Source organism: Olea europaea, chromosome 8, assembly GCF_002742605.1.
Source record: "Olea europaea var. sylvestris chromosome 8, O_europaea_v1, whole genome shotgun sequence".
In the NCBI taxonomy this organism is placed as follows: Eukaryota; Viridiplantae; Streptophyta; class Magnoliopsida; order Lamiales; family Oleaceae; genus Olea; species Olea europaea.
Window position 1 is genome coordinate 20,644,879 of NC_036244.1, and position 24,896 is coordinate 20,669,774.

At 33.2% G+C, this 24,896-nt stretch overlaps 1 protein-coding gene and 1 long non-coding RNA gene across 9 annotated transcripts; one reads left to right on the forward strand and one right to left on the reverse strand.

Moving 5' to 3' along the window:
• Positions 1-6,752: 6,752 nt before the first annotated feature.
• LOC111399152 lies at positions 6,753-15,432 on the reverse strand. Of its 6 annotated transcripts, none has more exons than XR_002703585.1 (6): positions 14,960-15,432; positions 14,165-14,254; positions 13,916-14,050; positions 9,707-9,763; positions 7,402-7,550; positions 6,753-7,035 (listed from the first exon to the last, which is right to left on the reverse strand). XR_002703585.1 is itself a non-coding variant. In XM_023026400.1 (6 exons), exons 2-6 carry the CDS (start codon positions 15,023-15,025, stop codon positions 7,029-7,031), a joined length of 414 nt encoding a protein of 137 aa, XP_022882168.1. In that variant the 5' UTR covers positions 15,026-15,250; positions 15,364-15,430; the 3' UTR covers positions 6,753-7,028. The 6 variants fall into 6 exon arrangements, 3 of the variants coding, with proteins under 3 accessions (XP_022882168.1, XP_022882169.1, XP_022882170.1); XM_023026400.1 differs by lacking the exon at positions 14,165-14,254 and having other exon boundaries at positions 14,960-15,250; positions 15,364-15,430; XM_023026401.1 differs by lacking the exon at positions 14,165-14,254 and having other exon boundaries at positions 14,960-15,250; positions 15,389-15,407.
• A 4,258-nt stretch (positions 15,433-19,690) lies between these two features.
• On the forward strand, positions 19,691-24,535 carry LOC111399155. Of its 3 annotated transcripts, none has more exons than XR_002703589.1 (3): positions 19,691-19,950; positions 21,202-22,673; positions 24,332-24,535. It is a non-coding gene; the product is annotated as an uncharacterized LOC111399155 (long non-coding RNA). The 3 variants fall into 3 exon arrangements; XR_002703588.1 differs by having other exon boundaries at positions 19,703-19,770; XR_002703587.1 differs by having other exon boundaries at positions 19,691-22,673.
• Positions 24,536-24,896: the final 361 nt, after the last annotated feature.

The window sequence follows — 24,896 nt, forward strand, 5'->3', positions numbered from 1 at the left end:
ATATCCTAGCAGAAATGGTAATATCTGTTGTTCCAAGCACAGAAATAGTTCGGTTTGTCAACTCTGAAACAGAAGCATGCATGGGCGTATTAAGATTGGCTTGTGCATTCACCGACCGTGAAAAGATAATTAAGTTTGAGGGTTGCTACCACGACCATGCAGATCCTTTACTTGTTAAGACAGGCAGTGGAGTTGCTACTTTAGGGCTTCCCGACTCCCCGGTGTTCCTAAGGGAGCTACATATGGAACTTTGACATCTTCGTGAAATGTCGAAACCCTCTTCGAAGCAAACAAAATAGAGACTGTAGCTGTTATACTCAAACGTATTGTAGGAAATACTAGTTTTATTGCACCGATACCTGAGTTTTTAAATGACCTTCGTAGGATCACCAGAGATGACTATACTCTTTTAATATTCGATGAAGTCATGATTGGATTTCGTTTATCGTATGATGGCGCTCAGGAGTGTTTAGGCATACTCTTGATTTGACAACACATGGGAAGATTATCGATGGTGGTCTACCTATTGGTATATATGGAGGAAAGCGGAAGATTATGGAGATGGTTACTCCAACAGGACCAATGTATCAGGCCGGGACCCTAAGCGAAACCCATTGGTAATGACTGTCGGTATCCACACGCTTAAGCGACTCAAACAGCCTGAGACATACGACTACTTAAACACAATCACGAGCGAACTTATTCAGGGCATTGTGGATGCTGGAAAGAAGGTAGGGCATGTAATTTGCTGTGGGTATATAAGTGGGATGTTTGGCTTCTTTTTCATAGACCACCCAATTTATAACTTTGTGTAGGAAACTGGATATATGGAAAGTTTTATTTATGGAAAATTCTATCAATTAAAGAATTCTATCAATTATAGGTTTAGGATATATGGAAGGAGAAATTACTTCCATAGTTAGCTAATTTTTTTCCTTTTTTTGTCCGTGTCTTGTAATATAAATAAGTTGTAGTAGGTCTTTGTAAAGAGTGAATATAATTCAATACAAAATTTTATTTCTTCATGGTATCAGAGCTAGGTCTCTAAACCTAGCAAAACATGGCAGAATTCTCTGCCAATAGTAGGGACTCGACAACCTCTGAAACATCTAGCTTCGATACAGAAGTTGGTCATTCAATTGTTACACACGGACTTGAAAACTCTTCTCTCCAACTCACGGTAGAGAAGTTGAATGGAAGGAACTTTCGGGAATGGGTCCAATCCGTAAAACTGGTAATTAAAGGAAAAGGGAAGTTGGCTTATCTTACAGGTGAGACCAAGAAGCCAACTGATGATTCCTTATTGCAAAAGTGGAAGGCCGAAAATTCCATGGCGATGGCTTGGTGAATTCCATGAAGCTAGCCATTGGTAAAACATATCTGTTTCTCCCGACTACAAAGGACGTTTGGAACTCAGTAAGGGATACCTACTCAGACTCTGAAGACGCATCTCGTATCTTCGAAATAAAGACCAGACTTTGGCAAACTCGATGAGGATCCAGTGATGTAACAAACTATTACATGGTAATGGTGACCCTCTGGTAGGAATTAGACCTCGGTACAAAAAAAGAATGGAAGTACTTAGATGATTGTTCTCTGTACAAAAAGAAGCAGGAGAACGAAAGATTTTATGAATTTCTTGCGGGATTAAATCGGGAGTTAGATGACGTGAGAGGCAGAATTTTAGGCCGGGGACCACTTCCGACGACTCGTGAGTTATTTGCAGAGGTTCGTCGAGAAGAATCGCGTCGACTTGTGATGATGAAGGTGTCGATCAGAGCTACTGGAGAGATGCCGGCCCTTAACGCTAGGAATAATGGCCTCTGTTTAAAGCGCCAAAATCAGGACCCGACAATAATGGGCCGAAATCCTCTAGGCCGAGTAATAATGGGTAAGGACCTGGTAATTTGAAGATCATGGGCTTGGAGCTTGATTCTCAAAATTTAAATGGAGATGGAGTATTGAGCTTTTCTTTAATAGGGGTGACAAATGGGCCAAACCAAAAACATCCACGGGGAAGACCATGGTGTGAACATTATTGTAAATCAGGACATAAAGAAGATACGTGTTGGGAAATTCATGAAAAACCCGCAGATTGGAAGTCAATGCCAAATACTCGAAACAAGGGATACCAAGTTGAGACAATAAATCCTACCTCAAGTGGTGGATTCAATCCTGAACAAATGGAGCAACTATATCAAATATTCTCTAGCTTTCAAACATCCAGTCAGCCCTCTTCCAAAGGTCCTTCTAGTTTTCTAGCCCATAAAGGTACCTTTCATCAAGCCTTAAGCACTACAAAATATAAAACCCCTCGAATTATTGATTCGGGTGCATTCGATCACATGATGGATTCATTCCAACTATTCTCGTCATATTCAACTTGTTCTGGAGATGTTAAAGTAAAAATTGCGGATGGTTCACTCTTTTTAGTTGCGAGAAAAAGGAGTATTCGAATTTCTGAATCCATAACACTTGATTGTGTCCTCCATGTCCCAAATTCATCTTGTAACTTAATATCTATCAGTCAACTAACAAAATATTCCAATTGCTCTGCTAACTTCTTTCCATCTTCCCGTGTATTTCAGGACCTTTCATCGGGGAAAATGATTGGCAGTGCTAAAGAGTGTGGGGGACTGTACTACTTCGAAGAAGCTGATGTTAGTAGACTAGATCAATTTAATAGCTGTAATTCTGCATCTGCTTCTAGTGATAGTGAACTTTTGTTATGGCATTATAGAATGGGCCATCATAGTCTTCCATACTTGAAACGTGTACTCCCCCAAATTTTTTCAATAAAACTTCAATTGAATTTCATTGTGAGAATTGTGAATTTGCAAAACATCAACGTTCAATTTTTCCCAAGTCTACATATAAACCATCTACACCATTTGCCATGATTCATAGCGACTTATGGGGACCTTCCCGCATCCCTAATCGTACACACACAAAATGGTTTGTCTTATTCATTGATGATCATACTCGGGTTTGTTATGTATACCTACTAAAGGAAAAAATCGATGTCCGATCTGTATTTATAAACTTTCATTCTATGATCCAAAATCAATTCCAAACACAACTTCAAATTTTGCGAACTGACAATGGCACTGAATACTTCAATAACGCTTTACAAGACTATCTATGAAACATGGAATAGTCCACCAAATTTCATGTGTCAACACTCCCTAATAAAACAAGATTGCTGAACGAAAAAACAGGCATCTCCTTGAGGTTTCTCATGCCCTAATGTTCACTGCCAATATGCCTAAAACTTTTTGAGGTGATGCAATTTTGACATCTATATACCTCATCAACCGTTTGCCTAGCCATACTCTCTCCTTTGACTCACCCATACAACGACTCCAAAAATACTTTCCTAATTCTCGTCTTCACTCAAACCTTCGCCTAAGGGTATTTAGTAGTACGACCTTTGCACACGTTCATTCCCATCTTCGTAATAAACTTGAACCCCGTGAGACCAAGTGTGTATTCATCGGGTACTCACCCAATCAAAAGGGCTATAAATGTTATGACCCATCTACCAACAAGGTCTTTGTCAACCTCGATGTCACAATCCTCGAAAAAACACCCTGCTTCCAAAAATCTTCCCTTCAGGGAGAGAATCTAAGTCAAGAATGTCATTTTTTGGATCAAGATTTCTTAGATGTCAATTTTTTCTTGCCTAACCAATATACAAAATCTGTCAACCTACCTTCTACTATGCCATATACAAAAGAAAACTTGAACTTAGGGAGAGATGTTGAAAAATAAAGTGACAAAGAGATTCTAGTTTACTTAAGAAAGCCTAAATCAAAGTATAAAGAAACCCACATACTTGAGGTACCAAAAGAGTCGGAACCGGTGGTAGGACCTAATAGAGATGAGAACTTCGACAAAAACATATTTCCTGATATAGATCTACCCATCACTCTCAGAAAACAAACTCTATCATGTACCCTTCATCCCATCTCAGAATTTTCCATCTTATAATAACCTATCTGTAGGATTTCGTGCTTTCACAGCTAACCTTGATAGAATAGAAATTCCAAAAAACATTCAGGAGGCCTTGAAATCACCACAATGAAAAGAGGCAGTAATGGAAGAAATGAGAGCTCTAAAGAAAAATGAAACCTGGGAAGTAGTGAACCTACCAAAGAGAAAGAGACCAATTGGATGCAAGTGGGTTTTCAATGTGTAGTACAAGGCCAATGGGGAAATAGAACGCTAAAAGGCACGTCTAGTTACCAAAGGGTATTCACAAACATATGGGATAGACTACACAGAAACTTTTGCACCAATGGAAAAACTAAATACAATTTGAGTTCTTCTATCCTTAGCAGCAAATCTAGACTGGCCCCTCCAACAACTAGATATTAAGAATGCATTTTTGAACGGAGAATTGGAAGAAGAGGTCTACATGACAATACCACCAGGCTTCAACAAATGTAATGAAGAAAATCAAGTATGCAAACTCAAGAAGTCTTTATGTGGTCTCAAGCAATCACCTAGAGCATGGTTTGATAGATTTGCAAAAGTTTTGAAAATTCAAGGATACAAGCAGGGACAGTCTGGTCACACTATGTTCTTCCAACAATCTAAAGACGGAAAAAAGTGATCTTAATTGTATATGTTGATGATATAATTATAACAGGGGACAACATAGCAAAAATGAAAAGATTAAAGGAGTGGTTAGCCACTGAATTTGAAATAAAGGATTTGGGACAAATGCGGTATTTTTTGGGGATGAAAATTGCAAGATCGAAGAAGGGTACTAGTGTCTCACAACGAAAATACATACTTGACCTCTTGACTGGAACTAGCAAGCTAGGATGCAGACCAAGCGACACACCTATTGAGGTAGGAAAAATAAAGGATGCAGGAAACCCAATGGAAATGGACGGATACCAAAGATTAGTTGCTAAGCTAATCTATCTCTCACTTACTAGACTTGACATTGCATTTGCAGTCAGCATGGTAAGTCAACATATGCATTCTCCCAAAGAGGCTCACTTGGAGGTTGTATATAAAATCCTCAGATGTCTGAAAGGCACACCAGGGAAAAGGTTACTATTCAAAAAGAATAACATGAAAAAAGAAGAAGTATTCCCTGATGCAGACTGGGCAGGATCAATTGAAGACGGGAAATCTACCACTGGCTACTGTACATTTGTGTGGGGAAACTTGGTTACTTGGAAAAGCAAAAAATAAAATGTAGTAGCAACGAGCAGTGTTGAAGCTGAATTTAGAGCAGTTGCACAAGGCATATGTGACGGATTATGGATAAAGAAACTTTTAGAAGAATTGAAAATTGACATGGAACGTCCAATCAAACTGTATTGTGATAACAAAGTAGCAATCAACATTTCACTCAATCCAGTACAATATAAAAAAATCAAACATGTAGAGGTAGACTGACACTTCATTAAAGAAAAGGTGGACAATGGAACCATTTGTATGACTTATGTCTCTACAAAGGAACAGACTGTTGATATCTTCACTAAAGGATTGCCTCGACAAATTTTCGATGAACTCAACTGCAAGTTGAACATGATCAACATTTGCAGTTCAACTTGAGGGGGAGTATATGAAATCGGATATATGGAAAGTTTTATTTATGGAAAATTCTATCAATTATAGGTTTAGGATATATGGAAAGAGAAATTACTTCCATAGTTAGTTGATTTATTTTCCTTTTTTTGTCCGTGTCTTATAATATAAATAAGATATAGTAATTCTTTGTAAAGAGTGAATATAATTCAATACAGAATTTTATTTCTTCACTTTGAGGATAAAAGAAGAGTGATACTGTATATTTTGCCGAGTTTTACATAGGGATGCTGGACAAAGGTGTATATTTCGCACCTTCTTGGTTTGAGGTTGGATTTACGAGCTTAGCGCGTACGCCTCAGGACATTTAACGGACAATAGCAGCAGCTAACAAGGTTTTCCAGCAAATTTAATCGTAATGTGCTATATGTTTTTCAAGGATTTTTGTTTGATTGGACATTCTGATTTTATCTACCTATCTTTTGTACCATGTTACTTAATTCATGTATTGTTTGCCTCTGTGAATTGATTTAAGCACCCTGAACTTGAGCTATGACTTGGCCTTACAAGAGAGAATCAAAAGCAACAATCCAAGTAGTCATTGTTATGCAGTTAGTCTTACTTTCACTTGCCACCCTGACAACGTTCATCTCTATCAAAAGCCATTGCCATTGGATACTTAGTGACGTTTCACCTGAGTGATGAGACGAGATCCAATAGAGAGGCGACCTCTAGGTAGGTAAGGATTAATAAGGGTCCTATGGATTATTCTTTCCAGTTCTTGCGAAACTAAGGTAACAACTCTTCCACTACACTTCAATTGGTTTTTGTTACATCAATGGCTTTATTAAATTCAATCACAAGGACCCTCGATACTTAAAATATAATTTTATTAAACGTCATAAAATCATCTTTCTAACAACAATACAAGTTTTTAACTAAAGGCAAGTGTAAAATTGACTACTAGGGACTCCACTTTTATAAAACTAAAAGGTTAGGGACTACAGAAGCTAAAATGATATATTGGGAAACCTCCAAGCTATATTTTTAATACTTTAGGGACCCCAGGTGTAATTATCCCGATACCTCACACCTTTTTCCACATTCAATTACCAAAGGACCAAACCTACAGAAATAGTTAAAAGCTTTTCAAGCTTAGCCATGGTGATGGCTTGCCTGTCCAACTCCATGCTCGGCAATTTGACTAGTGAGAGCTCAAGCTTGGCTCGTACTAGAATTTCACATAATAATATAACAATAATTCTTGAAATAGACAAAACATACAAACAATAGCATGTCTTATAATGTTTCTCTATTTCAATTTTCTCACACTTGCCACATTATGACACTTTTAAAAGGGTACCTTCAATATAAAGATATACAATTTCAAAAATACCGAAAATCAGAAAATAAAATTTATGGCTTTACTTGTGATCATTCGTTTGCCCGGCCTCCAGACTCATCCATGTCTTTGAAAATGTTTATTGCCTGCAACGAACATGAAAATCTCGTATAAGTGTTCATTTGAATTAAAATCTAAATGACACTTAGAAATTAAGATTCAAAAAGATGAAATGAAACGAAATAATCTATTTATATTCTTAAAAATGTTGTCTTAAAGACTTGAATCGTAGGGCGTCATTTCATTCTTGGAATTATATATAATGCATAAAAAGATGAAAAGAAACACTTCAATTTGTTCTTGCAAAAAAGAAAAAGTCAAGGGATAATACTAAGTATCCAAAATCTTAATATTGAAACTATAATTCATTTTCAATGTGGAGGTACAAGTGTGGTGTGCCATACTTCTTTTCTAACGATGAATCAAAATAATAAATTGTAAAACGTACTCACGTGTTTACTTTTCCTATCCGCGGTCGCTCTTTCTCTTTCAACTTTTCCAAACTATTTCGGACATGAGAGACAACTCCCCAACATTTCAATGTATTTGCCACGTAACTAAGCCTTAAAATATACTCTTCTTCAATCAGCGGAAAGGATCTCTATCACAATGCAAGTGAAACATGGCTCAAATTTAAATAAATAAATAAAAAGGAATAAAGCAAATTTTATTACGGAAAATGGTTATCCAACAAAATATAGTATATGGTATAGAGCAAATGTCCATCAAATGAATGTAACAGAATAAATGAAAAAAAATACTAAAATGAATAGGCTATATACATCAATTGAAGGTGCCACCAACAACACTACATATATCGACCGTGCAACGTTGTAGCTAAACTTTGTAAGAAATTATTGCATTCCTTATAGGGATTACTCCTATAGCACGTTCTTGTACAATGCACAAGGCTCTTGGCTGAGTGGCAAGAGAAACTTTAACACCTTGTTTGATAACTATTATTTGAAATTTTTTTTTCTAAATACTCATGTCCAACCACACATTAAAACAATAAAATATTATTCACGTAAGCCTAAAATTTTTCTTTTCATTTTTAGCCTCTCATCTTCTTTAGAGAAGCCAAACTCGAATAGATAGAACAAATGGTCCAACTACATAACTTTTTGTTTTTAATTACTTCCATGGTCATGCCTCATGACACGACAGCACCTGTGCTATTGAAATGGTTCATCAGAGTTATCCTAACAATCACTATTCAAAATATTATTTTTCGAAATAATGGTTGTCAAACAGGGGCTAAATTTTAAGTCCAAAAGATGGATTCATTAAGTTCGCAATGGTCATGTCCGCTGAATAGAAACATCAAACCAATAGGTCATACAAAATGAACATCTAGAAGAAAAAAGGTCATATGCAGATAATGATAGAGAGCCACAAGTATATTATTTAATTATTGTCTGCTACAAAATTATTATCAGCTTAAAAAGCTTCCAAAGAATGTCAATACCAAATAATCACATCTTAAAAAATGTTCACATGGAGATGTTTCTATACCATAGGTTCTTTTAATATTATGTACTCATTTCAGCTGTAGTATCAAAAGATTCTACAGATAAACATAATGTTTAACTCCAGATACACGCTATTGGGTTCTAATGGCCAATAAATCCCCGGCGATAATGTAAAACATCGAAATATATTATTACAAGCCTCGACCAATGATGAATCAATTAACAACAACAACAAAGTCTAAAGGCTCAACCTAAAAACAATGTGGACTATTGGAAGTAGCTTAAGAAATTAACATTGCTCACGGCCATATATATTTACCTATTGGATGGCTCTTGGATCTTAACCTATTAAACTCCTTTTTTGGTCCAACTAAAGCCTAACCTATTCCTATATATATGTTGATTACCTTATTTGTTTTTAGTGTGTGATTTGTGTGTGAAGAGGAAAAACACGGCTGCCTACTATTGGAGAAAAAAGTGTGCAATTGAGAGTGAAAACCGATGACTTCCCCCTCCGTTTTGGTCTCCTCTTTGTGTTTCTTTCATTGTTTTTCTCATGCCTTTGTGGCTTGCAAATCAACATTGTTACCTTGTCCTTTATGGGTGAGATTGAGAAGCAGCCAAGATAAATATATTAGTTATGGGTCGAAGTCATTTGATTTGATTGTTTGATAGAGAAAGATAACATAAAACTAAGCTCATAAATCACCGTTTCGAAGATCTTGGAGCAAACTTTCACAACACGTACAATGGTTACTGAAAAGTAAGAAAGCTAATGAAAAATATATTGCAAGATGATAGAATACCCAATTTGCTAGATTATAATTAACACTAAGCCCTTGTTTAATCCCCATTATTTTCAAAATATATTTCTCTCTTATTTTCAATCGCATATTATTCAATAAAACAATATTACACGCAAACCCAACTTTTTCTCTTATTTTTTAACCACATATTCTCCATCAATCTACTATTCCAAAATACATTTTTTTACCAAATACTAGGGCTCAAACAAGGGCTATGTTTTAGAATCTTTCTTAGCCAACTTGATCAGAATACTAAGCAATATAACTTTCGACTCATGCAGTATAGATATGATTGTTACTCAAAAAAAATATAGTTGATTGCATAATTAATATTGTAAGATGACAAAATGCATGATTGGTTGATTGTTGTAAAATACACAATAGTTTTATAAATCTTCCAGACCCCTTTTAGCCTACTCAAAAGTAATTGCAAGCTGATAACGTAACCCAATATATAACTAATAGAAAAACAAGCTCACCTGCTCCATGTACTTCCACATAACATTCAAAGCAAGGAGATTTCTACCCATGAACTCCTGCATTTTGTAATGAAAACTAACATATCAACTATTTGACTAAAGAGTAAAATATACTTTTAACAAATTAAAACACGGAATACAATGCAAGAGGGAGTAAAGAAAGAAAGCTAAGATGATGTAAGATGTTATGAATATGTCATTTTAGATGAAGCATGACATAATTAACACAAATAAGGAAAAGAAAAATCAACCAGCCCTAAATATAGCTTAGTTATTGTCCCCTCAGAGCCACTGAGGTGAGTGCCCGACTGTAAACTTCAGGGCCCTGTGGAATTAGTCGAGGTACATGTGAGCTGGCCTGAACACCCATAGTTATCAATATATATAGCTTAGTCATTCAAATTTACAACAGTACATACCTCTCGTAGATTTAAAAATTACAACATATTAAAGCAATAATTTTCTTGAAGGATTAATCTTATGGCCAGCCTAAGAAAATCGTTTTTCCTTAAACTTTCTTTTATTTGCTTCTTGTCTTGTTTGCATCATTCTACTCACTTTGAATATTGCACATGCAACCAATGCTTCAGGTCAAAACTTGAAGTTGATGACAAGGACAGACAGAGGGTGGCCTGGGGGTCACATAACCCCCAGATTTTTGGGCATTTTTCTTTTTTTTTCTCAATTTTTGAAGTCATTACAGGATGTCAAATAAAGTTTAAATATTGCATTCTTTTTTTTTTATGACCGTGGGGGTTCGGGTCAGTTTACGCGCACCTTGACTAATCCTATGGGGTCTTGAAGTTTACAGTATGATACTCACCTCAGTGGTCCTGAGAGAACTCGAACTGGTGACCATTAGGGAGCAAACTCAAGGCCTGACCACTGAGCTACCCCTCATAGTTGAAATATTGCATTCTTAATTTCGAAGTGTTTACGAACTAGTTTTCTACGTCCTTAAATGGCGTGAAAAGGTCAATCGCAGCAAATGTTATGGCTTGTTAAAGTAATTCATTTCAAACTACTATTTCGAGAATTTCGATAGCATGCTAATTTTAAAAATTCTTCGATAGTCGTAAAATAGCCGAATCCACAAATCGCCTATGTCAAACTTGTTTCAAGACCTATATTATAATCGAATGGTCCAAACAGACATCGTAAATAGTTAAATGTACATCAAACGTAATATTTAAAAAGAGATGTCTAACTCGTTTTTCTTTAAAAATTTTCAATTATATCATTAACATTGATGTTTTTGCGCAACAATTTAATCATTTTATTAGGAAATTTACGTAGAGTATGACATCAAAAATTTTCTAAATTTTACATCCGAAAATATCTTACCCCATGTAAATTTTCGAAAGTAAAATTAGAGAGTAAATTTACATTAAGTATGATTTTTTTGGATGTAAATTTTCGAATGTAAAATTTCTCACAATTTTTTTGAAAGTTTGATTATGCTCCTAACTTAAAATCTCTGCGTCTACCACTGGTTGGTGACAACTCGTCTTCAATGTTTAGTTGGAGACAGAATATGGCCCTTTATCTTCAATTATATTTAGAGGGTGTTTGTGAGTATGTAAAAATGCATTTTTGAATAGTAAATTGATGGAAAAAATGTGTTGTTGAAAAATAAGGAAAAGTTTTTCATTTACGTGTAATATTATTTTAATAAAAAATATGTGGTTGAAAATGAGAGAGAGAAATACATTTTGAAAAAAATGGGTACCAAACGAGGCCTTTATAATACTAGCAAATAATCAGGATATTATTTCTTCGAGTGTCCAAGGGACATCCTTTTTAATAGATGGTGTAGAAATCTCGTGATTATTTCTAGAATTATGGGATTATTTGATAACCATATTTAGATATTAGAAATATTTTTTCTTTCCATGTTTAGATAGTTACATTTTTCATTCCCTTTTGTATACTATATATTGGTGCATAAGATTGTAAATATTGTAAAGAATGAAATTAGAAAAATTCCAACTTTCTACTCGAGTTTACGTGGTATCAGAGCCAGGTTGTGCTTGGCCTAGCCGTCAACCACCAATGGCAGAATACACAGAAAATAGCAACCAGTCAACGGCGCCCGAGCCTCAAATCAGCGAGGTAAAATCCCTCCTATCAATGGGCTCAGGCGAACTGGACAATTCCTCATTCCAACTCACTGTGGAAAATTGGTTGGAAAAAATTATCGAGAATGGATCCAATCAATTAAACTCATTATCGATGGGAAAGGAAAGCTTGGGTACCTTACCGAAGAAAAGCAATAGCCTGCCTCAACCGACGGTGTTTCACTGCAGAGATGGAGGTCTGAGAATTCATTGGTGGCTGCACGGTTAGTTAACTCCAGGAAATTCGCAATCGGAAAGACATACTTATTTCTTCCCACGGCTAAGGATGTTTGGGAAGCAGTTCGATTCTTCCAAAAATTTTGAAATTAAAATCAGGCTATGGCAAACGAGACAAAGAAACATGGAAATGACAGAATACTTTCTTGAGATGAGCTCCTTATGGCAAGAACTCGAACAGAACACCAAAGAGAAGTGGGATTGCTCAGTCGACACAATACAATACAAAAAGAAATTGGAAAATGAGAGGGTCTATGAATTCTTGGCCGACTTGAATCGAGACTTGGATGATTGAGGGAAGGGTTCTGAGTCGACGACCACTGCAATTGCCGATAGGTCTTCGTGGAGGTGCATAGAGAAGAAAGTCGTTGGAAGGTGATGTTAAACGAGGTTGAAGAGGAAGAAAATGGGTCTGCCTTAAGTTCTTAAGGGTATTGGGCCTAAGGGGTCGGCCCAAGTAATGAAGAAGGCTAGACCTAGTCATATGCAGAATGGACCGCATATTGAATTCGCTGTAAGAGTAGTAAGTCAACACATGCACTTTTCAAAGGAAGCTCATTTAGAAGAAGTGTATAGAATCCTCAAATATCTTAAAGGTACCCTTGGAAAGGGATTATTTTTCAAGAAAAATGAAAGGAAATGAGTGGAAGTTTTTACTGATGCAAACTGGGCTTGTTCACAAGAAGACACGAGATAAACTACTGGCTATTGCACCTTCATTTGGGAAATTTTGGAGACTTAGAGGAGTAAGAAGCAGAATGTGGTGTCTAGAAGCAATGCTGAGGCTGAGTTTAGAGCAATTATACAAGAAATATGCAAAGGTTTGTGGATAAATAAATTATTGGACGAATTACAGAATATGGTAAAACTTCCAATCAAACTCTATTGCGACAACAAAGCAGCTATTGATATATCTCTCAATCCAGTACAACATGATCGAACCAAACATGTGGAAGTAGACAAACACTTCATCAAAGAAAAGGTTGAGGAAGGGATTATATGCATGACTTATGTGCCTACCAAAGAACAAATTGCAGATATTCTCACCAAAGGATTGCCATGACAAAATTTTGAGGATTTCTTCTACAAGTTGGATATAGTCAACATCTATGATCCAACTTGAAAGAGAGTGTAGAAATCCCATAATTATTTTCATAATTATGAAATGATTTGATAACCATATTTAGAGATTAGAAATATTTTTTTGTTTCCATGTTTAAATAGTAACATTTTTAATTCTCGTTTGTAGACTATATATTAGCGCATAAGATTGTAAATATTGTAGAGAATGAAATTAGAAAAAATCCAACTTTTTACTCCAGTTTACAGATGGTGTCTAATGAATGAATCTGCTCCTTGTTCAACCACAAAAGTTTCTGAAAAGGATATTCTGAAGTTCTAGCTTCACACACATGCAGAATGCAACCTCATAAGCATTACCCTACTTCACAATATTTCACATTTGCTCTACACCTGTATTGCATCTTGGTAATCAAAATGAACGATCCATGTAGGAAATATTGAAAAGTACTTGACTTAATGTTAAAATTACAGCAAGTTGCTAGCTATTAGTATTTTCTTGGATTACTTCTTTGAGTACAATTATCTTAAATAAATAACTCTATTACGCCACAAGCATTTAAGTCGATAAAGTGCACTGCACGAATAACAGTTATCAACAATATAACGAGGGGCACATACAGTTCAAAAAGATCCAACCATATAAATAAAATATGATTAGGTCATATAATAGTCTGAATGTAAAACCAACCCTGTAGCACCTTCAAAGTCATCAAAATGCCATGCCTATTTCATATTATATATTAGAGGTGAATGAAGAGAAGAAACTGAATACCTTCTTAATTAATTGAACATCATATGATCTCCCAAATTTATTCCGTATAAGAGTTGCCAGGTCTATCCCGCTGAAGCTTGAGTCATCTGTCCCAACAATTCTTTCAAGCTTTTCCCTCAGAATTTCACTATTCACCTGAATAGATTTGAATTAAGACACTTGCTCCCGTGTTGGCCAAAAAAACATGTTAGCTACAATTAAATTAGCATAATAAAGGACAACATTTGGATATCTTAAAATCACCATTACCAGACATTATGTAGCGCTCTGTCACTATACAATCGCATAGACTACTTATCATTGCACTAAACATACGAGTGGAGAGTCTCGATCCTCAGGCTATAGCAACAAAGGTTCAAGATAAATGCTTAGCATGCCATACAATGCAGAACTTAGATATTAATAAGAAAATTATCATATGGATTAACATCGGAAAATCATGCCCTTGGCAATATGCTTGGAACCACTAACCCTGCAGACAACAAAACTCAAACTGGTTCCATTATTCTACACAACCAAAAGGCTTTATGAACTTTTAACAGAAAAACATAATGATCATTTGGCAAAACACTTGCCCAAAAACTTAACTAGCCATCAAATGGTAAAGCTATTCATATGCATATATTAAGCAGAACATGACAATATAGAATTTTGGTTAGTACAAAATTGGTGAGACCTGTCTCAGTCAATACTTTTGACTTCTTTCCAAGGCTACATTTGGAGACATCCTGGAACTAGGATTCATAAAAACCAGATAAATAAATCATGTTTTAACACTCCAATTCTATCCTAACAAAGTAAACATACCATTTAACTACACAATTAACAAAAAAGCAAGCCTCAAGAAAAGAGGCAAAACAAGTCAATTTCACTAATGGCTACTGACCATTGCACCTAGTGTCACCCACTGTACTTAACAAAATGTTTTAGTTAGACCACCAAGACGCCAAACTAAATGGATTGTTTGACTGAAATGCTTGTTAAAGTTCGAATTAAAGTTGAGTGGCCATTAGTGAAATTAACCCGAGGTGAAACTCAACTCACCGGTCCAATTCCGTTCTCTTCAGAGTCACCCAGGTCAGCATCATCTTCGGAGTTATCTGGGTCCATATCATTCTCCAGTTTACCAGAAAAAATAGCCCAGAATTTCCTATTACTGGGACCACTGGTTACAGGGCAATGAAAATTGGGAAAAAAACATTTCTTCTTTACAGGGATAATCAAGATTTGAATACCCAAAAATTTGAATTCTGCAATTTCTCTTTCCCCTGTGAAGAAGATGATTCTCCCCAACTCCCGAGAACCGAGGATAACACGCTAGAATACTTGTCATCTCTGAAAAATTAATTATCTAGAGCTTATCATTAAGCAAATGACGTGTAATTTGTGTAAACCCATAATAATTGTATTGTAAATTGTTAAAAGTTGGGTTCAAAATAGAGAAAAACCTAGCGAGGAATTGAAGTTCTTAACTGCTCTGTTCAGTGGAAAGAGAAACGAAAAGGTGGCCTTGTATTCACAACATGTATGGCCACGCTTAAAATGTTTACTTATATTATAATATTATTATACACGAGGATTACTCTTTAAACACAACTAGTCATTGTCGATTTTGTATTTATTATATTTTTATTAATTTCGGAATTGTAAATATTCCAAAATTTGTTGAAGATTCAAAGTGTTTGGTAAAATTCGATCATTTAATTCATTGAATTATGGCAGGATGAACAGAGAGCGAGCTGCACGGAGATTTTTTTTTTGTTTTTTCCTTTTTTATTTTTTTAATTTGTTTTGTTTATATTATAAATATTTTATTTTCTATTTGAAATTCCTTTTAACTCTTTTTCCTTTTTGATAAAATTTGATTTTTTCAATTTTAATTATATAATATTTATATATTCTTTATTTAATTTTCGTAACTTTCTTTTGTTTAATTTTTTTGTTTTCATTATATATATTTTTTTAAAATTTTTTTAATTCTTTTCTTTTTATGATAAAATATAATTTTTTCGATTTTAAATAAATAATAATTATTTTTAATTATTTCAATTTAATTAAAAAATTTTATAATTACTTTTTTTCATTTCCTTCTTTATCCCTTTTTACCTACATTTACAGTATAAAACGATATCGTTTCCCAACGTTGAATGGCAAAACAACGTTGTTTTATTTCATTAATATGATAAAGGATTGAATATATCTTATTTTTAATAACTTTTTTTGTTTTTTCATTTTTGCTACAATTCTTTTTTTTTTGTTCTTTAATTTATTAGATCATTTAATTTTTGAATAGTATTAATGTAAAATAAATAGTACAATTCGGTTCACTTAATTTTTTGAAATTATGCTTTATTCCATTATCTCTTGTTCAATGTTATAACATTTGAATTTTTGCAGGATGAAATGCCATATAGATACGGAGTTGAGAAGGATAATCATTAAGACAAAGACTCTCGCTTTTAATCATTATCTTAATTTTTTCCATTTCTTAAAAAAAATCCATCTCAGACATTAAGATAACGAGTGAATATAACATACATTGATCAAGATTTAATTATTATTAATTAAATAATTAATATTTTTTAATAATTATATATAAGATATATTCAATCATTTATTATATTAATGGAATAAAACAGCATCGTTTTCTCATTCAACATAGGGAAACAATATCGTTCTATACTGTAAATATAGGTAAAAAGGGATAAAAAGGAAATAAAAATTAATAGGAACATAATAAAAAGGCAAAATATATAGCTACAGTGAGAGAAAATGCAACTAAACACTTCAGATATGAACAGAGAAAGTGTATTGTAAATGTAGGGTAAAAAGGGATAAAAAAAAAAAGGAAATGAAATGAAAATTAATAGAGACATAATAAAAGGCAAAAAATATATATACAGCTCAGACACCTCGTTCTCCTCTTACACAGTAGTGAAGTAAAATATCATTGTATCAATCACAAAAATGATTGAAGAGAACACGACGTCATTTTTGCTTCCATGATAAAAAAAAAATTGCTACAATGTGACAATATGGAAGAATTAACTGTTCCTAACTACAGTACCTTCTCATTCCCTTTTTTCATATAGTAGTGATAGTTATTATAGTGAAATGTTCTAGAACAAATCTTCTTGGACATGGCCATCCAGCACGGTTCATTGCTCTAACATGCTCTTTATTTTAACTTTTTAAAATAGAGACTCAGTGTTGCTTTCCAAATTTAGAGAGTCAAACTCACTTTTTATTCTTGATGTCCAATAATTATAGTTAGGTCACGTTTGAGTCCCATTTCTTTCAAAAATACGCTTTTGAATGGTGAGTTGATGGAGAATATATTGTTAAAAAATGAGGAAAATTTTTTAAGTTTATGTGTAATATTATTTTATACAAATGTGTGGTTGAAAATAAATAAGTGAAAAACGTATTTTTAAAAAAGAAACCATACATGCTGTAATAAGTTACAAATTTTAATATTCTACAATTTAGTTTATTCAAATCACATTTATTATCATATAAAAGAATAATGTCAAATAAGATATGATGAGAAATTAATAAATGTTCATTAAAAAAATAAAATAAAGAGTGAAGATAGAGAATTTGTTGAAGTATATAAAAGTATTTACTCTCTAAATTTCAAAGAGACTCTCTATTATACAGAAGATGTTCTTTATAAATAGAGAGTCTCTCAAATATACTCTAAACCCCTGTTTGAGTATCTCTAAATTAAAATTCTTTATTTTTTATACTCATTTTTATCCATTTCACACAATAAAATATTATGTACGTAAACTCAAAATTATTTCCTACTTTTTAATCACATACTTTCAAAAAATACCATTCACAATATCATTCCCACCTAATTTCTCTTTATAATGACCATCAAACAATGGTTAAAACACACAATAAGCCCATGTTTCAACCTTGTTACCTAAAAACGCATTTTCTTTAAATATCATTTTTAACCTTACATTATCTCAATAAAATAATTTTACACGTAAATTCAAAAAAAAAATCTTACATTTTAAACAAAAATTCTAAGAAAATAAAATCACTATTACGAAATTGATTTTTACAAAATTGGAGCTCAAACAGAGACTAAGCTATTGTTTGATGGGAATTAAAATTAGATTTTTAGTACATTTAGATAGAAATTAATGAAATGTGTGGTTGAAAATTGTGAATCCCATTAAAAGTGTAATAAAATTAATTTTTAACTTTTACTTAGATTAAAATCTTGATTATAATTTCTATCAAAAAAAGACTAAATAAACTTGCGTTAACTCATCCTCTTTGGTTACATTTCTTCCATGGTCTATGATAGGTGCAATATCTACACCTATTTTTAGGTCATCGAAAGTCATAGTTAGTTTTTTTAATTAAGTTTATTACTACTTAATATTTGTTTAATATCGATTATTGTAGGAAAAAAATTCAAGTTTGGGTGCAATTGGATGAAAATTGAGTGAAATAGGTGAAAACTGGAGCTTAGTTTGAGTTGAATCGAAGTACTTCAAGATTAACCAAGTTAAAATTGATTGATTGAAAGTGTTAATTGAGCGACCGAATGAAATTCACAAGTTTCAAGAGTTAAATCTAGTATTTGAAGATCAAATTACAAATATATAAAAGTTGATTTGAACATGGGAAAGACGATTTAATGTCTCTCGGACTCATTTGGAAGTTGAATGACTGAAATTAGAGAAAAAAAAGGAGTCGGGTAGAGAGTTCATTACCAATGCGAATGCAACATAAAATCAATGGCGCATGCACAAATATGGACAATGCAGCAGCAGACATAAAGTGGTCTGAACATTGTGTGCGCTCCTGAAATATGATGTAGGGGCAACTCAGTTCTCGAAAATTGAAAATATTTATTCCAGCAGTCGTTTTCGCTTGAAACCCCACATTGGACACAGATTTCAAATTAAATTTGACCTTTATCAGTACAAAACACTCTCGTAGACCTTTCATACTCTAATATTTATCAAGTATCACAATCAAAGAGAGAGAAAATCACACGTCGTTTAGTTGACGTTAACACAAAAAATAAATTTTGCACGACGTTAGCACGAGAAAAGAGTTGGTCTTTAACTGTTTAATAATTTAGTTGGCATCATCAGTTACAACACGAAAGGCAGGATTAATGATTTTCGAAAATCAATTGTTGTTGCCATTTTGATTATTAGTCGACAGACGGGCATCCGTGTATGTAGTGTGTTCGGTCGTTTCCTAACATTGATTTTTTTTCTGTGTTTGTGCCTCTTCTTTCGTGAAGAAATAAAGAAAATAAAGAAAAAGAAAAAACATATATACTTGCTTGATATTGGGGTAAATATATTGAAATTTGGCACACACAAAAAATATAGTGACTGAATTTTGAAATTAAAACTTAAAATATAGGGTAAAGTTATTGTTCCCTTTCTATGATTCAATGACAATTTTTCAAAATATTAGCAAATAATCAATTGTAACAAATTTAAAATAATCAAAGAAGTCGTTTTAACGGTTTGCAACTACAAAAATCTTGACGTTATACTTTTCAATGCTATTTCATATAAAAAAAATACATTCAAACACTAAATTAAAAATAAATGGCGATGAATACGTACTACTCAAAGCAACACAATATCAAAAAACAACAAATAAAACTAAAAAGAGTATCTTATTAATATGTTGTCTTGAACGTGTTTCTTTATGCTTTGAGTTAAACTAAATAAATAATCATTGCCTTTAGTATAAAAGGGCGAATACTCATTTCACTGTTCATTTTTTTATCCTCCATTGCACACCATAATCGATTCTACTATTGTTCGTTATTCATATACTGGGAACGACGCCATATTCATAAACAAGTAAAATATCTGCTTCTAGAAACCATCTAGCCTCTTCCACTCTCATTGGCTTCTGTGTTCTCATCATATTTTTCATTGTTCTATTCTTCATTTGCCTCGATCTAGTTGAGAAACTTTAGTTCTTGCTAGATTCATGCTTCTTTGTGGATTTGTTTGTTGCTTTTTGTGGTTTTACTAAAGGTTTTTTTCGCAATTCCTTGTCCGAGATGTGAAATTTTTGTTGGGTTACTCTTCTTTTAATTTGATCTACTTCTAAAGCTATAAATCTTGCTTGGGGGGTATGTGTGTGTGTGTGTGTGTTTTTTTTTTTTTTTTGGATTTCTGCTGTCTTCGACTATATTCTAGTTCTGACTATCATTTGTACCGTAGTTCTAGCATATTTCCAGCTGGTTTTTCTTGCTTAGTCTAACTCGATCAGCTGAAAAGCTTCAATTTTGCTATATTTTTGCTTTTGTGTGGATTTTTTTGTTACTTTTTTCACCTTATTTAACTTGTTTTTGCTTCTCATTGTATGTTGATATGTGAGACTTTTGTTGAGTTATTCTCCACTTACCTTGATTTACTCCAAAAGCTTTAATTCTTCAAATGTGTTCTTTTGCTCGATATCTGCCTTTGATGTTTTTACGAGGAATACAACAGTTTCTTGTATTTTTTTTGGCTCGGCTAGGATTCCTTATATTTTTGTCAGCGCTTTTATTTTTGGTTTTCAACATTTTAGTTTCATCCAACTAACAAGCTTCATTCTTTTTTTCCAGTCTTTGCTCTGTTGTGTATTTCTTTTATTTTATGCAGATTTAGTTAAGGTGTGTTTTTATTCTTACACTTTCATTGGCCTTTCTTATGATAAGTTATTCTTATTAATTATGCAGAAACACAACTGCATTCCACTAAATTAGGCTTCAATCCGTCAAGTGTTAAGCGTAATGAAGAATCATAGTTTTCAAAATGACAATCCCAATCAAAATTTTCCCCCAAAATATACGTATCTGCATCTCAACTGCAACCTGCAATCCACTATCAGAAACCCATAAAAGTTTACTCGTTAGCTAGCTAACCATACCCATATTTGACCTTCAAATTTTGGCTCTCATATTTAATTGTATTTTCTATCCGTCAATGTTGTGGCTCCTGTAAAAAAAAAAAATGTTCTAAGGTTGTTCAGATGTTGTTGTAGTTTGTTTGAAAATGTGCTAATTTAATGAAAATGATCAATTTGATTATTTTTTATTCTATAATGATTTGTTCATTACGTTGTTTTCTTTGGGTATACAAGAAGAGTTCTGAAGTGTAGAGAATGTTGTCATCTACGAAGCAAAAAATACATTATAATACTTCACTCCTTTTCAATTATATTTGTCGATTAAATCAACAGAGATTCATTTTCATCAATCTTTTCATGAATATTTCTTTTGTTCTTATTTTCCATTCCAGTTTGTAAGTTATCATTCCAAAATTGAAGGAATTCAAAGTTTCCAACATCAATTCAACTGTGCTACCTTCAGGTATGTTATAATTGTTCTTCTTTTTAAAATTTACTTGAGTTTTTTTTTATTTGTTTACATTTTATAGTTTTTCTGTACTTTTTCTCCTAAATTTCTTCTATAATATTTATCACTAAAGAATTATTCACCAATTGCAAGCTCTAATATTATACATACTTGAACCAAAATTTGTAATTATTGTTCTTATATGTATAATGTTTGATCATCTTTTCCGGTTGTTGTAGTTGACGACCACCACAATGTATTTTACCTTAGGAAAGTCTTTCTATTGAACTATTTCCTTTCATATCTTTTCTCGTTGCTTTATGAGTTAAGTTTTTCTTTTCTTTTCTTTTCTTTTTTTTGGTTATTTATCTATAGTCACTTCTAAAATTTGTAATAGGTTGCTGGTTCTTGATTTTCTTCGTGCAATCTATGAACATTCTATTTTTTTATGTATTTTTTATTTCTATCTAGTAGTTTCAGTTTCTACCGCAAAAGTTGGAGTCCAGCTATTCCACAAAAATTTGTTAGTGTTGCAATAGATAATATTTTCAAACAATATGATGATGGAGATCAGGAGTTACTTCATCTTCCAGCTACTTCTCGAACTACCAATGAGTTATACCACGCCTTTATTTGTTAACAACATAATCAAAGACATCAGGATCAATACAATAGTTCAGGTCTTGTTCTAATATATAAAAATACAATACTTGAAGACAATAGTTCAGTTCTTGTTCAAATGTATAAAAACAATTGATGTTCTCAGTTCTAAAGTAGAAGAAAGTTTGAACCTATTGCATGTACCAAATGTTACCTATGTATAACCAACATATATCGATTGTAAATATTGTGATGCATGAAAAATTTTTAGAGAGAGTAAATGGTTTTGTTGTTCTGATGGAAAAATCAAGCTCCTTAAACCTCAATCACCAACTGAACTATATGCTTTGTTTATTTTGAAGAAACTTCATGTACGGAGTGTAAGAAATTCTAAACGAGATATAATAATCATTTTGCGTTCACTTCGTTTGGTGTAAAGTATGGCAAAGAACTTTTTAAAAAATACAAATGTATTGCATATTTAGGGGTCAAGCAAGTGTATTTCAACATGGATTTAGGTACCCATGGAACCAAAACAAACTCAATTGTTGAAGAACTAATTCTATAGTTTTAGATTGTAAAATTGTGCTTAATTTGCAGGTAAAGTCACTTTCTTCAAAAGGTAATTTCACAGCCACTGTCGGAGGATAATGATGCCCTTGATCAAGCATCTTCGCTTTGGTCTGTTCTTTTTACGGTTAATTTTGCTATTGGAAGATAAACTATGTTTAGTATATTTTATTGTTTTGCAGGCAATTATGGTTTTTTTTTTTTGTATGTTTTGGAATGGAGGTGCCACTTCTATTGGACCATCAAGTAAGCTTTCTTATTTACTTTTTGCATATCCATTGGAAGTATTTGTATCCATGCCACAATAAAATTATAGGCAGGATCCTATGAATGTTCTATTGTAAACATTTTTTTGCCTTTTTATTTCGCGATTTTGGTAAACTTGTTTATGTAGTAAATACTTGGCCAAATTTTGCAGGTTACTCTTTATATGCGTATGTTTTATAGTTTTCTTTATATAAAAATTGATTATGAAACATTCAATACCAAGTTATATGAGATATTAAATCCTGTTATTTTTTTAATATTTTGATGATTATGTTCCGTGTATTGCTTTTGTTTTCTTTCTTTTTGGATTCATGTTGTTACTTTCTTTGACTAATCCTGAAGTATTGTTGCATAAAAACATATAGTGATAAGTGCTAGAAAGTATATACTTATGTTTACAATTTTACAATTTGTGTTTGGTATCGGAGCCCGATTAATAAACTAATTCCTTGATACACATGAATGCATGGAACATTGGATGACATAGTTAGGTAGGTGATGGTGTGGCTGAGGGTGAGGGTGAAGGGTCAAATCCTCATTTCTTCATACACATCAATATACTAGTTCCTTTATAATTGCTTGTATAATTGTACATTGGATGATATAGCAGGAGAGACCAAAAAGCATCGCCTTCACAAGTTTATACTCTTACATTTAACGTGATCAACGTGTAGTTTCATTTTTGGTATTTATTTACTTTTTTGAACTATTTGAATGAGAAAACTTGCTAATACATTTGGTGAACCTCTAACGTTGAAGCTTGAGTACCAATTTTTTTTTTTTAATAAAAGGCATGTGAATATTGCACACCATGGCACTTGACTGATGAAGCTAAAACTTTACTTTCAACTACTCTGATACACGAGCTAAGTTTATTGAATCAACAATGGCAAAAAATTGTGGTGCTATATTCAATTTCTCTTTAAAGAGTTTGAACAAATTTCAGCCTTTTCAAATCCCAAATCCTCTCACTTTTTTACACCCAATCAACCTCTATGTCTCTCTTAATCTTAAACATTATACAATAATACATTCTTCTTTTCGCAGCAATGTTTTAAAATCCTTGAAAAAGTTGTGTATCTTACTCTTCTACAGCTACTATTAACCGTCTTGATTCAAGACTTTTGAGTGAACTTACAAGTTATTATCATCTTATTTGTATGCTGTTGAATCTCAATTTTCTAAGTTGATTAACAAAAAATGTGGAATGAGAGATGCTCATACTGGTAGCAGCAACATTTACGTGGTGCCGATGATAGACAATCGTTAAAGATGAAGTATAGATGATAGAAACAGTGATGGTGTGATACAAGTAGATGCGGTCCTTATGATTATGTGAAGGACTTGCTGATAATTGTGGATGAAGTTCAAGTAGTGGTATGATGGAGATAGAAGTTCTATTAGTGATTCTAGGTGTAATAATTTGACGATTTCAAGTAGCATTAATAATTTCAGTCACAACAACAATGGTGTGGAGATGGGGTGTAATGAATAATTATTGTAACCCGGTTCGTATTCACAGGATATTTATTTTCATATTCGTTGTGTACATTGTTGTGTTAATCTAACATTTTTTTTCATATGTAGAGCAATTGTGAGAGTAACTGTAATTCATTTGTCTCTATTTTTTTTCACAGGCAATTGATAGAAAATCACTGAACTTTCTCAACAATATGATTTGAAGAAAATTTGGGATGATTTTTTAATAGATATCTTCCCCTTTTTGTAAATAGGTGATAATACTTTATCTTGAATCCTTTCAACTTTTGAACATCAAACATATATTATGAGTGTAATGGTTGTTGGGCTTTTCTACGTGCTGTTAAATATTCTGGTCGTCACATTGATTGCATTGTGTCTTACCATTTTTGAACGGGGCCTTGAACACTGAAAAACGTGCATGCATTCAAGAAGCTGAAAAACAGAATTTCAAACCGTAAAAGAGAAAACAAAAATGAAAGAGAGTGGAGAATCGTGTATTGGCTTCTCATTGTCCCATTCATCAACCTGGTATCTTCCAAGTACAGCAAGCAAAACCTATAATAGTCTTTTTGTCTGAACTTCAACTCCCATTTTAGAAAACTCCTCCTTTACTCTGACTATAGGCATCAATCGCAACTTTAAATTCTTCTAATTCACGAAGAGAAGCACAATAAGATAGTTCTCGTTATGAAATTAAATGACAGATATTTCAAATGAAAA

Excerpts from the sequence above, each read along its gene's own strand:
- LOC111399152 (XM_023026400.1), bottom strand. The coding sequence starts at position 15,025 with ATGGACCCAGATAACTCCGAAGATGATGCTGACCTGGGTGACTCTGAA. Across the intron at positions 14,051-14,959 it reads AAGAGAACGGAATTGGACCG|GTGAATAGTGAAATTCTGAG; the intron begins GTGAGTTGAGTT and ends AAATCTATTCAG. Across the intron at positions 7,551-9,706 it reads TGTGGAAGTACATGGAGCAG|AGATCCTTTCCGCTGATTGA; the intron begins GTGAGCTTGTTT and ends GCATTGTGATAG.